The following is a 17295-nucleotide window of genomic DNA, read 5'->3' as shown; positions in this document are numbered from 1 at the left end:
CACTTCGACTATTCCACTTCCTCTATAACACCTCCTTTCAACATCTCCTTAAAAACACCACCCAACTCATCTCTCACATTAATAGGAAGATTCCTGCGCTTTTGTTTAACTGGAAATGCTCCTTGTTTAAGTTTGATCAAATGAGTAAAACATTTTAGTTTTCTCACCTTTTCAGAAAAAAACCTCAGGAAATTCACCCTCAATTTACTTTCCACTTATGTTGTCTTCTACTATCAAAACAGGTTCTTTACTGTGAGGATTAAATATCATTCCCAATTTCCATTGGTATCTCCAACCCACCACAATAAAACTCTTATTAGCCACATACAATTTGATAAATGCAGAACTCCCTTTGAAGGAAACATTGGAAGCTACATAAACCATTAAATCTATTATGGAACCATCAAAACTTTGTGCTATAACATCAGAGGCACACATATCACTATGGGCTAAAATTTCTTTGAATTTCTCATTGAAATAAGTTTCAGTGATAATCGACCCTGGTGACCCAGAGTCAGCCATGGATTGCAAATCTTTCTCCAGGAACTTAACAATACATCTAGGAGATTTCTTAACTTCACCTTCCCCATCAACAGATACAACAATACCATTTTCTTTCCTGGATAAACAGTCCTGGTCACACATACATCTCACACACGAGACTTCATTAGATTTCATGGAAAAATGCCCTTCCTCTACTAAGGACTTTCTTCTTGTCATCCTTGCACACTCAAGCAAAATGACCAATCCTGCCACACTTAATGCATTCCTTACCTATAGCTGGACAATGTGGAAATGATGCTACATGGTTGACACTACCACACCTATAGCAAATTATATTTTTGTCAGTTTTCCTCCCTGGTTGAGGTAACTTGCGAGGAGTATTCACCACACACACATCGTCTACACTCTTCTCACTTTTAGATCCAACCTCTTCAACAGTCTTCTTCCATCTTTCAGATTGTTCAAAAGCTTTGGCAGTAGCAATAGTATCATGCACATTGGGATTACCCAACACCCAAAGTTGTTCTTGTGTTTTTTTACTCTTCACATTCACAATAATTTGTTCCCTGATAATCTCATCACAGATAAACCCAAAATTGCATGTAATAGCAAGCGCTCTAAAGCCAGTCAAAAAATCATCAAAAGATTCATTTTTCCTTTGTTCACGAGTATAAAATGTATACCTATTTAGTGCAATACTTGTTGTAGGTTTAAATCTATACTCCATTCAGGCCAAGGCTTCTTCAAAACTACTTAAATCCCCTTGGACAGTTGGTAAAGTCCTAAAAACTGCTTGACCCTCTGCACCCAAACAGTGTAGTAAAATATTTTTTCCCTTTTCATTTCCCATCCTGTCCCGATCAATTGCTTTCATATAAGTTAAGAATTCTTCCTTCCATCTAGACCAAGGAATGGGAGGATTACCCTTAGCTTGTAAAACATTTGCAGGAGGTTCAAACTTCATATTCGCACTGGAAAATATTAAAACTAAGTGAGTGAAAATATAAAGTAATATCTGTCCCAAGTGATGATCGAAAAATGTGAGTAAAATGCACCTTAGAAGCAACTAATTACACAAATACAGTTTGGTTTCCAGCCGTGCACACCTGCGTGTAGAAAACCGTACACTTAACTTTCCCAGTAGTGCACAACAGTGTAATAGCAAGTGGTGTAAATGAACAATGTGAAGATACATGACAATTTAACTCGCGTGTTGACGGTTTGCAGCCGTGAACATCGGCATAAAAGTACATATATAATTATGTCACGAGCCGTGCACAAGCTTGTTTTTTTTCATCAGGCATGCACATCGGCGTGAAGAGACTTGTATATTCAGTTCCGAAACGATGCTTGAAAGTTGTCACGTAACAAGTGTGTATTGGCGTGTTCATGCAAACAAAAACCCAAACGAAAATGGCGGAGCGTTGCCACGCAACCAGCGTGTGTCAGCGTGATGATGCAATTGGAATTCCCAATGAGCGTGATGGTGGAATAAGTAGAAAGGACTTCTCATGTTAGCATGCAACCTCAGAAGAAAACACGTACCTTAGACGTGACTGAACAACTTCAGGAGTTCGGAGATGATGAAATAAGGTGCCCCATAAACAAAGCCGTGTGAGCCGTCATTGGGCTTTTGAATAATGCAGTAAGGAAACAAAGTATTACAAAGTAGTAAAAAATAACTCACAAATTAAATCTTTGTCTTGGATAGTCGAAGTCCTTTAGAAATCTCTGTATCGTTGTAATGTTGTATGTTCTCCACGATATCCAACCAATCCAGGAAAATTTCCACACAAAAGAATCCCAAATGTACAGGTACCGCTCTTGTGCCAAAATAAATAGCCAGTACCCTGAAGTAACTCGTCACCAGTGTAAGATTCTAAAATAAGATATCTGAGTCCAGGAGTAAGGAAACAGGAGTTTAATCTTCAATGGCACAGTCCCATTTCAGCAGCCAGCAGATTAGTAATGTCAAAGTTCTGGTTCTGTTTAGAACTTCTACCAAGAGCTGATAGGTGCCAGAATCAAATATATACAAAGATTAAAGGGAAAGTGACAAGGGACAAATATATACAGATGTAATAGTAGTGGTATCACAATATGTGCTCTATTACGCTGCATAAGTTACCTTTGCTTGCTGCATAATTTATTCAATCCTGCCACATCATTTGGTTTAGCTGTGCCCCATAAGTCAAGGGGCCACAACTATTAGTCAACAAAGCACAAATAAAAAAGAAACACACAAAATGAATTGTCCAAGATAATGTCAACAGCATAAAGGAGAACACTACCCGCCATTCTTGCCAAATCAGGCTTTCCCTGTGTGGAAGTTGTGAAAATTCCAGACAGGCCGGTGTTTGTGAAACCTGAAAAGGCAAGTGGTATATCAATTGGATGCACTGCTCAGGCCTCCTGTACATTCAATTGCAACTTGTTGCTGGAAATTGTTCCCATCTTTCTCATGAGGCCATTCCACAGCTGTAACCAGCGAAGGGTAGTTACAGACTTCTGGCTAGCACCTAAAAGTTCTACACCATGAACGCAGGCATTTTCAGGAAGTACCTGAGGTTTCTAGAATATGTGGGTACGGTACAGAGGGGCAGATTTTAGAGGTTTTTTATTGCAGTATACTTTTAGAGAAGGTCTTGCAGATAGTTCCTCTGTGGCATTGAGGCGTTTGTGAACGGTTATTCTAGCATATTTCGGTTGGGTCTTGTGTATGTATAGGCTTTCCTGTTTTCAGTTCCTATTTTTGGTAAATTCTGGTGGGATTTTTTTCAGCATTTTCAATAACTTAAAAAAAGTGGTAATCAGCGGTTACATATTTTCACGCTATTAAAAATAACAGAAACCATGTCTTTCCGGTGTTTATGGAATGTTTTGCTTTTATTATTGCTTGCTTTCTGCACTGATAGTGCATGTGTATGGATAGTGTGGGTACAGAGTATATGAGGTCCAAATACATTTTTACAAATCAAACTTATTGTAGTGCACCATACATTACTTCTTTAGTGAGTCTTTTTTCATGCGCACTCGCTCTTTCCTTCCCATGTAAATGTTTATCTGTGAAAAGGCCCTCTCAACCATGGCACTTGAGACGGGCAACGCCAAAACAGCCAGTACACAATTTGCTAACTCTGGCCACTGACATAGCTTTCCATGCAAATACTGGTGCACCTGAAGATTGCGATTCTCTGGGACAGGTTCTGCAACATCTGCGTTGAACTGGGCGCATATGCCCTCAGTTATTGAAGTGGTCAAACATGAAGCAGTACTTTTCAAAGTCTTGGTAAAATTCCCCTTTACGGAAGGGATCTAGAACTTGTGCTGAGTACCTTAATGAGGCTTCATTGACTTCAAATGCCATGGCTGATGAAGGGACATTTCTATGCATTATTGCAAGCCATTTCTTATGCACTGTAACATACATTTTCTTGAATTGCTCCTCATCATGTCTTTGCTTACTAAGTGGCAAGAATTCTAACATGAAACATGCAGCAGTGCCAAAGTCACTAAAAGTGTCACACTGCCTACTCTCAAGGAGCTGTTTCACATCTACACCAATTACGCTGAACACTTGTTAGACAAGGATGTCCACTACAGCAGTTATGTTTTCCTGTAAAATCTAAGAATGCAATAGAGTGTACTTTTTTCACATCACTATCAATATGTGACCAAAGATCCTCACATTTCTTGCGTTTGGCATTATCACTAAGCAAAAATTATGTAAACGGTCGCCACATGAATAATATAGCATTCACTGCCTCTAGGACTGAAACCACCAGCTGAATGACACAGTTGGGATGACTTTCTTTGATGCCACACAAAGCACAAAATGAGAAATGTTTGAATTTTAGTTCCCACGCATAATGAAACAGTGCACCAGAATGGACTAGAAAGTCAATAGCACTCTTCATTAACTCTGAAGATTGTAAAGATGCTTTCAGCATACCATCTAGCAAGTGGAAAGGATCTCTTAAAGGGAAGCACTTCAGCTCAGGTATTGATTTTGACAGCTCATCACACAACTTTTTAATATACATAACTGAATTATTGCAAATACAAACAATATCACCCCAATCTTTGTTAAACTTGTTAAGAACTTTTTTTAGCAGGATTCCAAGTGACACGGTGTTACATGTTTTCCAAACGCCTGGTATCATGTTTTCATCACCAACCCAGATGCTTAGTGACAGCGCTCTTTTCACATATACCTGTCACTACACCTTGCATTGAATGTTTGAAGCCTGTGGTGTTTGGCAATTCAACTACTATCAATGCTGAATTGCTCGAAAAAAGGGCTGCTGTAACAAAGGGCTTCACCCATTCTCTGTCTGTGGGTAAATGTGATGGTACATAGTGGGAAATGTTCTTATGAAACGAGCCATTTTACCTATCGGTGAAAGAATCAAGTGTAGACAAAATATCAAATATGATTTTGATATTTCTGGATTCTCTACAGTTGATAAAATAATTAAATAAGAACTAAAACATGCTTCTAAACCCTGCATCTTCAGACCAAAGACCACAGAACTGAAAAAAGCAAAAGGAAGAAACAATATTTTAGTGACATCCCTAAATAACAAAAATCAATCAGAATAATGTTAGCCCAGTCTTTGTTGATGCTGCCTTATATAACAAAGTTACATTGTATTGGCCCCTTCAGGAAGAAATATAAATGATTCTCCCACCCACCTTTTCCTTTCTTTGAATGGCATTTAGTTTGTGGCTATGAAGGTGTTTTTATTGAGTGTTTATAAGCTTACACTGGTGAGGGCTATTTACCTTTTGGTGGGGTTTTATCAGTTATTATGAGTTTAAACCTAAAACAGGATGGTTTTATCAGTTATTATAGGTTTAAACCTAAAACAGGATAGCCTATGTATGTGGTATTCTGGGACAAGGATGTTTTTTTAGAGCTAGGACACGTTTTAGCTCCCTCTAGGGTATCAGGGGTTTGAGTTTTGGGATGGGCCAGGTTTACTTTTCAAATCCAGTATTGTTGGTTAGGTTTCAGAGATGGGTTATGGTTCCATTTCCTGTACAGTACTTTGGGGGCAGGTTTCAGGTATTTGAAGGTCATTTTGTTTCAGGTCTGGGTGGGTGCGCTTCCAAGCGACAAAGTCTGAATGAGGGGCACATTTAGTGTCCCTGTGCATAGTGCAGTTCAAACCAGTCCTGGGAGCCGTTGGCTCCCGCTCTGGCGTGAAACTGGACAAAGGAGAGGGGAGTCACCTCCCCATTGTCCAGACCCTCCCTCTGAATCTGTCCAACCTTCTACCGTGGGTACAAAAAGGGCTTACCTTGCTGTGGGACCCTAGATTCAACGTGGACAAGATTCTGAGCCAGAAACCACTGAACATCGACCGCCTAGATACTTTGGACACTTTGGACTTCGCTGGACTTTGTTTGGGCCCGACTTCATCTCCCTCTCAGTCTGAAGCATCGTCTGTGCACGTGCACTATACAGGCTATGTGCAGGACATGTGGAGCATCAAGGACAACTGAAGATATCTCCCTTGGAGTGAAGGAGTCAGTCCCCTGTATTCGCATGCACCACAACTCCTGTCTGTTCTGCTGACCCTGAGCTCCTACAAACTCCGAAGGCTTCAGCAACACAAGAGGTGGGTTTCTCCGCCTCTTGAGGTCAAGCTGCCCTCTCAGCAAGTTTGAGGTCAGAATCCCTCGTGGGGGCTGCAATACTCAAACCCCTGTGCACCGCATACATTTGCAAGTGCACATTCTTGTTGGCGTTTCCCAAACAAGTGCACTGGGCTCTGAGTAGTCCTAACCTCTGGCAACATTTCCTACCAAGAAATCTGGCCCCCTCACACCGAGTGCTCCGTGGGCTGTTGTTTGGTGAAATCGCTCAAGGTCCTCTCCTTTTTTTGGGCTCCCCTGGTTGCTCCAGGACTGCCCTGACTCCCCTTTATGTGGTGAGTTCCTGGACCTTGCTGGTTTGACCCGTAACCATCCTTGATCTTCTGTGTGGGTTGCCATTGCCAAGGCTTGTTGGTGCTCCCGCCGGACACCATCCCCAAAGCACTCAACATAGTGGGACAGCTCGTATCCAGTTCCTGATCGTCCTCGACGTCTCCCGGCTGCAGCGTCAAGAACTCCTTCAATGCACCTGAAGCACCCGACATCGGTGGGCATTCGTCTACCAAGCCCCTGGTCACCCCTGAGAACCCAGACTCTGTCCCCTCTGCCTTTAGGTACTCTTCAACAAGAATCCACCTTTGGATTCCAACGGACACTTTTCTACCTTCCAGCAGTGGCTGTTCTTCGAAGTCCTCCATAGGGTTCGACAATGGTTTCCGACGCCACTTCAGACCTATGCACCGGCTTCCCTGGGATAGGTAACTTGGGTACCTCGGTATCCACAGGTGGGGTGGCACTCGAACCTCCTATCTTCCATGGGGTTTCTTCAAAGTCCACTCGGAAGGGTACTTAAAATCTAAAACTTCAACCGCGACTTTCCCATAGAATTGTACGGAGCAGGCGGTCGTGTTCCCTCCATGGGGTCCTTATCTACTCACCTTGGGTGATTCCTTGGGGTCCCAGAGCTTCTACGTCCTCTCAACACTGTCTTGACTCGAGTCATGCTTCTTATACCACTTTTTTAGTACATGGTTTTGTCCCCCCTTGGGGCCCACTGTGTATTATTGCTATTTACTGACATTTCTGTGCTTACATATTGTGTGCTTTGTGATTATCTCAGAGTAAGAGATACTGTGTCATATAAGATAGTGTTATATCAATAAATATATATTTTTATAACTACTGTTTGGTTCTCCTTTCATTTAACCAATACTATAAGGTTAAATTCTGGTAAAACAAGCTGCTTAACATTCCTTCAAGATTAAGCCTGAAGGCTGCTCTCCACAGCTACCACTTGGATAGCTTTCTAAGGTTACCTTTGACCTCTTAAATTGCCATAAGGGTTGTTTGGACTGGTGCAAAGTGCCTACTTTAATTAGTGGACAGCATATACCAGGCCAACTTCTCACAATCTGTCATTCCTTCCCTACAGGGTGGCGATTTCACAAACCACAATGGGACAGGAGGCAGATCCATTTACGGAAATAGGTTTGCAGATGAGAACTTCACTCTAAAGCACAATGCTCCTGGCGTACTGTCGATGGCCAACGGCGGCCCCAACTCCAACGGCTCCCAGTTCTTCATCTGCACCCACAAAACTGACTGGTGAGTGTGATAATTCACATGTTGTTGGGCAGGGCGGGAGTTCAGTAAAATCTTAGTTGGGGTGTACCTCCGGGCAGACGAGAGAGTTCCAACACCTGCAGCAGTCTGGAGCGGTCGTCAGTCTGTCACGTCACAATGCCTTGAGGGATCGTAGAGTCAGATGTGAGCTATCTGAATGTCTGTTGGACACATTATAAAGGTCTTCGTGGAACTTTATTGTGGTCTGCTAGAGGCTTGGTCAGGGTCTGCTGATGCATATGTGAGGATTTGTTGGAAGTATGTGTGAGGGTCTGTTGGAGACTGTGAGGTTTTATTGGAAGCTATGATGACAGCCATATAGTAGGTATATGAATGTAGTTTGGGGATTAATGGTGAATCCGTTGACAATACTTCTAGAGTCTTTTGTGAGTGATGTGAGGATTTTCTTAAAGCTTTAGGAGGATCTGATAAGTCTGGGTGAATGTTTTTGCTTCTATGTGAGAGTGAGCAGGGCTAGGTTATGCTTGTTTTTATGTATGTGTTGGTTCTATGTGAAGATCTTACAGGAAGTATGTTCGGGTCTATCGATGGCTATGTGAGGTCTGTTGGGGCTATCTCAGGGTCTTTTGGTTGCTCTGTGGGGTCTGTTGGAGGTTTCTTTTAGTCTTGGGGCTATGTGGGGGTCTACTGGGTTGTTTATGGGGGTTAGAAATGCTCTCTGAGAGTTTGTTAGGAGCCATGTGGGCATCTGCAGGGGAAAATCAAGGGTTCTTTAATTGCCTTGTGGAGGTATGTCGGGGGCCATGTGAGGGTACGCGAGGGTGCATTAGGAGCTACAACATGGTCAGTACGGAGCTACTGAGGCTGTGTTGGGGCTGTGGGCAGTTCTGTTGGGGCTAGGCGAATTTTTGTTGGTTATATTTGAAGCTTTGCTGGGATTAAGCACAAGTCTGTTGGGCATATGTGAAGGTTTGTTGGGACTATGTGAAGGTATATCGAGGGCAGAGTATGTGAGTGAGGGCCTATTGGGAGCAATGAGCGTGTCGTTGGGGGCTATGCAAAAGATTTTTGATGGCTACGGCATTTGTTTTAATGATCTGTGACATTTTATTTGGAGCTGTGTACGAGTCCGTGAGGGGCTATGTGAGAGTTTCAAGGTGTCTGTTGAGGAACATGTGAAGGTCTGTGATTGTCAGTTTGGCATAGGGTCTGTTGAAGGCTATGCAAGTCTCTTGGGAGGTGAGTGAGGTTCCTATTGGACTGGGGTACTGGATGTATGTTTTTAGTGTAGTACTTTCAGCAAGTATAATCTACATCAGCAATCGCCAACCCAATTGAGTACATTGAGATCCGGGGGTCTACAGCACCTTCAGCAGAGCAGGTTTCTGTTTTTCTGAGCTCGTTGGAGGATGGATAGAGGTAGGCTAAGCCCTCATGCTAAGGAGGGGGGCACTTGCTTTACATTGTGTGGGCACCGACTTAACAATAGCATGGAGTAATCACAGAAGGGCCCACACATGTTTGAGGCCCCTTACTTAGTACTAGAGTACCATTGCAGCATTGGTAGAGATGTGACTCCGGAGCACAGGGATCACGGTTTGAACCCCGGCGCCGGTGGCAGCTCAGCTCAGCATCATGTGACTCTGGGAAATAGCTCACTTAATCTCCTTGATGACCCGTAGCGCCTTGAAACCTTAAGAGGTGATCAGTTTGCGCTTTACAAATCTGGATTACAAAATATGGACTATTATAGCAGGAAAAAGTTGGTTCAACCTACTATTACATCCATGGGAGAGCCTTTGCTTATATATTGGGTGGCAGACTGTTACCACCACACTGAAAGTGCCCTTTAGGATGAGGTAAGGAGAGAGCCATCCGGGATCCTCCAGATTATCATTGCATAGAACGCCTCATATGAGGGGTGACATAGCCTTTCCAAAGGGAAGGCAGAGGGATGCCCCTGTAAAGATGCATAAAGTACTGCACAGAGATAGTTATAGTATTTGCACAGGGGCAGCCTGCTTCTGTGGTCCCTGGGCGTGCACATTAAGGCAGGGAGAAGGTTCTGCTGAATGAGGGCGATGAGAGAAGGTCTGTGGTTAGGATACAAGGGGGAAGGCCTGCTCTTTGAGAAGAATATGCTGTATACCTCAAATATTTTATCTCTGTGTGAATAACCTTTCTTTGGTGAAGTTGCAGATTCCTCTTTCCTTCACACGTGGTAGTTTTGAGTCATTGGTAGGGGCCGTCCACCTGTTGGTTGCTCTTTATGGTGCCTTTTTTATGAATGTGTGGCACTGATTTCATTGGACCCTGCCACCCTTGACCATGTGGTTCATCTCTCCTCTCTTCTCTAAACCAGGTTGAATGGGAAGCACGTGGTCTTTGGCCACGTGGTGGAAGGGATGGACGTGGTAAGGAAGATGGAGTCCTACGGCTCCAACAGTGGTAAAACCAGCAAGAAGATCATCATCGCGGACTCGGGCCTCCTGGACTGACCTCGCCTTCGTCTTAGCCAACGCGACCATTCCATGTGCTGCTGGCGGGGTCCTCGATGCGTGCAGAGCTCTCCAAGACAAGCTCATCCCCTTCGTCCACCCAACTTGCTGCTGTGTATCTACACCCTCCACTCGAACTTTAACCCCCCAATCTCTTCTCTGGAATCTCCCTTCCTTCCTGTCTTCCTCTCTACGTCACTCACCTTTGCCCTCCCACTACTTCCCTCTCAGTATAATCCGCTCCCAAAGCTCCTCTTAGACAATTTTAAAGAAGAGATATCATTGAATAAAGCTTTCACTGAACCAAGCTGTGGTCTGACTTCATTTTAGTGCTACCCCAATTTAAAGACATTTATACAATGGCTTCTAAAACTGATACCCTGAGGAAGAGACATGCCTTGTCTATGAAGAGATGTTCTTGTCAGGGGAATATTGGTGTTCCAGATCTTATGTCCAGAGGGAGGGGTAAAACTAGATGTCGGAGAGTTGTTCTAAAGCAGCGGTACCTTCCAAGTAGGAGGGTAAACTGGAGATGTAAATCGATGGTGTTGCCTGTGAGATGTTCTGATTGCAGAATTACTTTCACTGTTACTTGCGTCTGTCTGTGTTTGTGTGCGCGCATCTAGCCTGGGACAGTCAGGGCGCTGTCTCGGCCCACTTCCGTTTGTACCGTGGTCGGCTGTCTTCCTCCCCCACGGTTTTACAGTCATAACCCCACACAGTGGGTTTCGGAAACCCTCAATATCTCCAACTTCACCTGCTTTCCACTTGTATCAGAACTAACACTGCACTGTTTTCAGCGAGCCCCCCCTCAAGTGGCCTCCAGTGGCTACATTAACAGGCATCTCTCATGTGCTGATGCAAACAGGGGTGTGGTTGTGATAGAATACAGACTGAACACCATCAATGTGCAGACATCTCTAGGTCACTATCATCTGTAATTCTCTGCAGGTGACTCTTCTCTGACCCTTTACTAAACCAGAAGCGCAGCCAGTCCTGGGCCCTAATGCAAAGGAAGAAATGGGCCCCTATGGCTGCGGTTTGAAATATAAAATACAGCAACCAGGGGTCAATGAGCCCTCGGGTCTCTGGGCCCCGGTGCACTGCACCTGCTGCACCAATGGAAGCTAAGTCCCTGTACGTAATACTGTAACGGATAGTTGACGGGGGTACCACCTGAATCCTGTATCTGAAAATGGTTTTCATAGTCAGTCAAAGGACTACTATGCATGCATTCCCCTTCCATCATCCAGCTATAGGCGTAACACATTCTGTTTATTAAGTACTGAACTATGTGCACATAGTTGTTTATGCCATGAGAATGAAACCCCCTTCATGCCAGATTTCAGAGGATTCTGGGAAAGATTACCAGTCTGTGGCTGCTTTGGGTTCTCACACTTTCCCAACTCTAGCTGGATATGGCAACAAAGTTCTATTACTTGAAAACATACTCTGCTGTAGAGAAGCATGCTGCTCATGCACAAAGGCAGAAACGAATCTATCTGTTAGGATCAGATATATTACCAGCAACATACAGTTTTGTATCATTCTGTTATAGCATTTTAAGTGTTTTCAAATTCTTTTCCCAGCAATTCTGCACGAAGAGCTAAATATGCTTGACTGTACCGGAGCCCATAGAGCTGAGGCCCACATAACTCCAAAGTGTTAACATTAAGATTGACATTTGTAAGTCAAGTCAAAGATCTCTTACAGCTAAATATATAGAGAATCTTACTGGCAACTCTTTGGTCAGACACATTCTGCCGCACAGTCCTGCTGGCTCTTCTTGGCACAATCCTTGGGGTTGTGGCTTCCATTGATGTGGCTCAATGGGTGATCCAGGTGGCTCCCAATAGATTTCCAGGTCCATCTTTCACCTCCACAGTAATTCTCTAATTTATTATTTGTTTTCTACTTGGTTTAACATCTTACAGCTATGTCCGCCAACAATTCAAACCAAGCAGTGATGAAATCCCAGACATGACGTACATCCTCAGTTGAAATTGAAGGTTGACTCTGGATCCAAGCTAAGGACGTAACTCCAGTCCCACCCCGGGGGAGGTGCCGGAAGCAGTGGGACAGAGAGAAATGGACCCCATAGCTGCTGTTTGAAAGACAGCACTAGGACAAAAGAGAGGGGAAGGAAAGGAATAATAAAAAGGAAAAGACCAAGTAAGGGACGGAGACCCTTAGAGAAAACAAGTATTGTCAAAGGCAATAGGTCTCGCCTATGCAGAATGTATTTGTTTTGTTATATGGTATGGTATAGTTGCTATGGTGTGGTATGGTATGGCCTATTCTTGTATATGGTTCAGTGTACGGTATGGTAGGGTATAGTTCAAGTTAGTCTTCATTGGATATTTTTCAATCATAAAAGACACAAATACAAACATACAATATTATAAAATACCAGATGAAGGTGTATTAAGAACAAAATAATCATTCCAGTTAAAATTCCTATAAAATATCAAATGAGAATATATATTTATTTTTTTACACATTAAAACCATACGGTTCTATAAGAAATTCAATAGCATCTAATGATAATAACATTTTTGAATAAAGTTAGTATCCATTGTATAAAAAAAAAGTTTCAAACACCATATATTAGACAAATTCCCAAAAAGATACAATGCTTGGGGGGTACGCCACCTGATTATATGTGCCGGCTAGTTATTGCAAAGACTTACTATGGTAGCTTCCAAACTAGTTCTTCTAAGTGCCCATGTCCAGCTAAGAAATTTCGCCATGGCTATGTCCTTGCGTGTATCTGATATCAGAATACGCAGGGCTGTTTTACAGGATCTTGTGCCGAGATTTAAACAAATCGGCTTAAGCCACTTGTGTCGAGGACCCTTACATGCTGGGCACACAAACAATACATGGGCTATAGACTCTTCCATGGCTGGGCACATATGACATTTAGTATCTAAAGCATCATGCCACTTCGACGTGACAGATGTTAACGGAAGGGTGCCCACTCTGAATTGATGATATAATTTCCTATCGTAGGATCTCGTAATAAAGTCCCAATAGGCTTCAGGTCTCGATACATACTTAAGTTCTAAAAAGATACCTGTTAGGGAACTACGACTCACCAGTGACATGGACTTATTACTGATCATATCCATGTAGAATGCTTTATAATCGTTTTTATTTGGAAACAAGTTCCCTACCGGATCATCCCACAGGTGGCTAAGCCCCATATCAAATAGTGTGCCCTTGATCTTTTGTAGCCATTTGATATTTGAAGACAAATCTGCTTCTCTAATGCTCTTTACTGCGTTTGCATATGGTGCTAACTCTGGTGTTGTCCACAGCCGTCTCCAGTAGGCAAGGGGTCTAAAACCCGCAGCTTCCTCAAATGAAATACATCCCAGATCTAACAGTAAGGGTTTAAGAGGGGTCGATTGGGGGAGACCGTTAAATGATCTCAAGAGCTTGTTTTGGGCAAGGACTAAGGGAGATAGATTTTCGAATCCCCAGAGCTCTGCACCGTAAATTATCGACGCCCTGATTTTACCTTTATAGATTGTTAGTGCTGGCCCTACCAGTTTGGTGTAAGAGAGTCGATGTTCTTTTAGTAGGGCACCTGCTAATTGATTGTGCCTAAGAACTAACAAATCTATCTGGGGTTTCCAGTTCATCTTCTTACCCATGGTTACTCCCAAATATGTAAAGGTATCTGTTTGTTCCAGGGACGCATTGTTCATTTCTACTCTGCCTTTAACTAATTTATGTTTATGTAACACCATGAACTTGGTCTTGTCGACGTTAACTACTAGTTCATGGTCGTTGCAAAAAACAGTAAATCTGTCGAGGGCACGTTGCAGACCAGATTGAGTTTTAGACAAAGTTAAAGTATCGTCTGCAAACATTAAAAGTGGTACCCTCGAACCGGCAAGAGTCGGAGCGTCAGTTGGATAAGCGGTGTAGTATGAAATAACCTCATTTAGAAACAGGGAGAATAAAGTAGGGGCCAGAACACACCCCTGCAGAACACTCTTATTAACTGGGAAACGATCCATTAATTCGCCCTGTTGTCCCCACCTTACCCGGGCATAATTAGCCTAATGCATTTTCATAATGAGTAAGAGCTCAGGGGGCATCCCTGCCTCCTTTAGTGTATCCCATAGCTTGTATCGGGGCACCAAATTGAATGCTGACTTAAGATCAATAAATGCAGCATATAGAGTCCCCCTGGCTAAGATCACAGTGCTCCAATAAATCATCATAAATCTAAATACTTGATTGATGGTACTGACATGGGGGCGGAAACCCGCTTGATAAGTGGATAGGATTTCCTGGTCAGTTATCCATGTATTTACTCTACCTAGCACGAGTCTGGCCACAATCATTTGTAAGGTGTCAATAAGGCTTATAGGCCTGTAATTGCTTGGGCTGGCACGGTCCCCTTTTTTATATATTGGGATAATTTCAGCCCCGCGCCAGGATTCTGGTATGGGGGCACCTCTAGCCAAGGCATTAGAGATGATGTGAATGTATTTAAGCCAATTCTTCCTGTCTTGTTTAAATATATCAGCCGGGATACAATCCACACCTGGGGCCCTGCCTGCTGGGACGCCGTCCAGGACTCTTTCTATCTCCCCTATATCAAATGTTAGGACAACATCAGAGATTATCTCAGGATAGTGTGTTGGGGTGCCTATTGTGGAAGCAAACTGGGCCTGATAGTGTAAGACCCATTGTTTAGGTGGCACATTATTAACTGGTACAGGCCCTATGTCTCCACTACCCCATTTGACAATTTGCCAAAATGTCCTCCAGTTCTTCCCATTACTTGCGTAAATCAGGTCCTTCCATCTACTTTCGTTGAATTTCTTCTTTGCCCTGTGTTGTGCTTTTTTATATTCTAACCTAGCAATTTTGACCTCATGTGGAACACCCAGCCTGATTGTTTGGGAGAGATGCCTAAATGCAATCCTGCATGCCTCATCATACTATTTTGCTGATTTTTGAATTACATGTCTTGTAGCCCTTTTATTTTTGGTAAAAAGGACTTTCAACTTTTCAAACAGTTCCTCATGTATCTTCGTATGGGCAGAGAGTGAGTCATCCTGTGTATCTAGGGAGGAGAGAGCTGTTAAAGTGTCTTCAAGGGTTAGCTTTATCAGTTCTAAAGTACTTTCATGTTCTGATACCACTGCCCATTTTAGCTGCCGACAGTCTACGTACATAGTTACATCTGCTGTCACTGTTTCGATACTAGACCTAGGTGGATCCTGACCCTTCCTTACCAGAGTTAGCAGTAACGGATCATGATCACTCTCCGTTCTATGTAGGACCTTCATATTCATAAGTCTTGGCCATAGTTCTAAGCTAGGGTAGGATATAGTGTATCACTGTATAGTATGGTATGGTATGATCTGTCATTGTATAGTATGGTAGTCAATGGATATGACCTTTCATTGTATAGTATGGTATGGTATGATATGCCACTGTATAGTATTGCCCGGTATGGTACAATATGGCCTGATATTGCATGGTCTGGCCAGGAGTTGTATGGCCTGAAATGGTGTGGCGTGTCAATCTATGGCAGTGATACTCAAAGTATGGCCCAGGGGCTGCATGCGGCCCTCCTGACCTTCGCATTCGGCCCCCAGCCGAATGGCTGTACTTGGCTTCTGGGAGCACTAATATTCATAAAGATGTTCATTAAACAGGCAAGTGTTTATTTACATTAACAGAAAGAAAAGAAGCTAATAAGGTGTCCTGCACCATTTAACTTTAGGATCATATTCATTTGTAAGACACCTCGCAACAAACGTGTAAAAAACAAAATCTCTTCAAAATTAATAAAAACGTGTATTTCATGAACATTCAATCCACCTTAATACATCAGATTATATCACTGTTTTCAGATTTTGTAAAAGTGACAGTTTTCAAAATGAACATAGAAACAGCCATGACTCCTCTCCTCCTGGCAGCAATGCTAATACTGAACTAAGAGACAGGTCAGCTACCACAATGAACCCTCCGGGTGGCGGGTTGTTATTATAGATGGACAACATCATATTTTAATGAATCAAGCAGAAGAGAACGTTTTACACAGTGTGTACCTTGAACACATGTATTTCAAGAAGCTCTTATAAGTCAAAAAGAAGAAAAAGGATACAAAGTGAAATTAGACAATTACCTAGGATCACACAATGTGGTCAAGTGGGCAAGCCATGATTAATCCTGGGTTTTATGGTTTCACATTGTACAATTCTATTTCATTACAATTCATTAAGTTACTTTACGTGACTTCCCAAGGTAGTGATGGCAAGCAGAAAAGGCTTAAACCAAGGTGTGATAGAGGGATTGCAACTCAGGGCCATATTCACAAGGAGCTATCGCCGAATTAACGGCACTTTATCGCAGCCAAAGTCGTGATAAATTTATCTCCCCATTCCCAAGCTGGTGCTAACAGCCCACAGCACCAGTTTACCCGTGATAGCAGCTGCAAAAAACATCGCCACAGAGGATCCCCGCAATATCGCTAATGAGATGCAGAGTAGGCGTTCCCGTGCCATAAGCCGCAACAACACCACACCTCAGCATTCTCACCAACCAGCCCGATCGGCGATAAGAACACAAAACCGGCAATAAGGCGGGTTAGCACCAGGAAATCTACACCTGCCCTGACCTGGTGTAAAGTCGGAAGGCAGCCAGCACCACAAAAGGAAGACCAGCCCAGGGCCACATCGGAAGGGCAACAGATGCCATGGAGCCACACATTATGCGGCCCGGACACCCAAGAGGGCCACAACATCCACCGACACTACCCCCCGGACCACCCCTCCCTGGCACCCCCCGCCAACAAAGACATGCCACATCAGCTACACAAAAACAATGCACAAAATATTCTGCATGATGTCGCACAATCACAACAGTTAAAATGCATGTGTCCTCACAGAAATGAGCATCACACATTCACTTTCGAAGCAACAAATAAAACTTTATTGAAATGAACACCGAAATTAAATGAAGACACATGGCTGCTGCCGGCGAGACAGTCCTTAGGTCACAACCTGCAAGACAAAAAACATGATGAGAAGGTGTGTCCTGTGCACATCAAAGGACAGAGAGAGAGCAAAGGAGAGAG

The 17295-nt window shown here is 43.2% G+C and overlaps 1 protein-coding gene across 1 annotated transcript in view; it reads left to right on the top strand.

The window, feature by feature from the left end:
* LOC146784322 (peptidyl-prolyl cis-trans isomerase F, mitochondrial-like) overlaps positions 1-10490 on the top strand; it is an 82353-nt gene extending 71863 nt beyond the window's left edge. Inside the window, exons 4-5 of the mRNA XM_085636039.1 lie at positions 7538-7710; positions 10052-10490. Of these exons, the coding sequence (XP_085492165.1) occupies positions 7538-7710; positions 10052-10187 (309 nt within the window). The 3' untranslated portion in view covers positions 10188-10490. The remainder of the gene's footprint in view (positions 1-7537; positions 7711-10051) is intronic.
* Positions 10491-17295: the final 6805 nt, after the last annotated feature.

This window comes from Triturus cristatus, chromosome 11, assembly GCF_964204655.1.
Source record: "Triturus cristatus chromosome 11, aTriCri1.1, whole genome shotgun sequence".
Lineage (NCBI taxonomy): Eukaryota > Metazoa > Chordata > Amphibia > Caudata > Salamandridae > Triturus > Triturus cristatus.
Note: the sequence above shows the minus strand (reverse complement) of the source record. Positions and strands in the feature narration are given on the sequence as shown.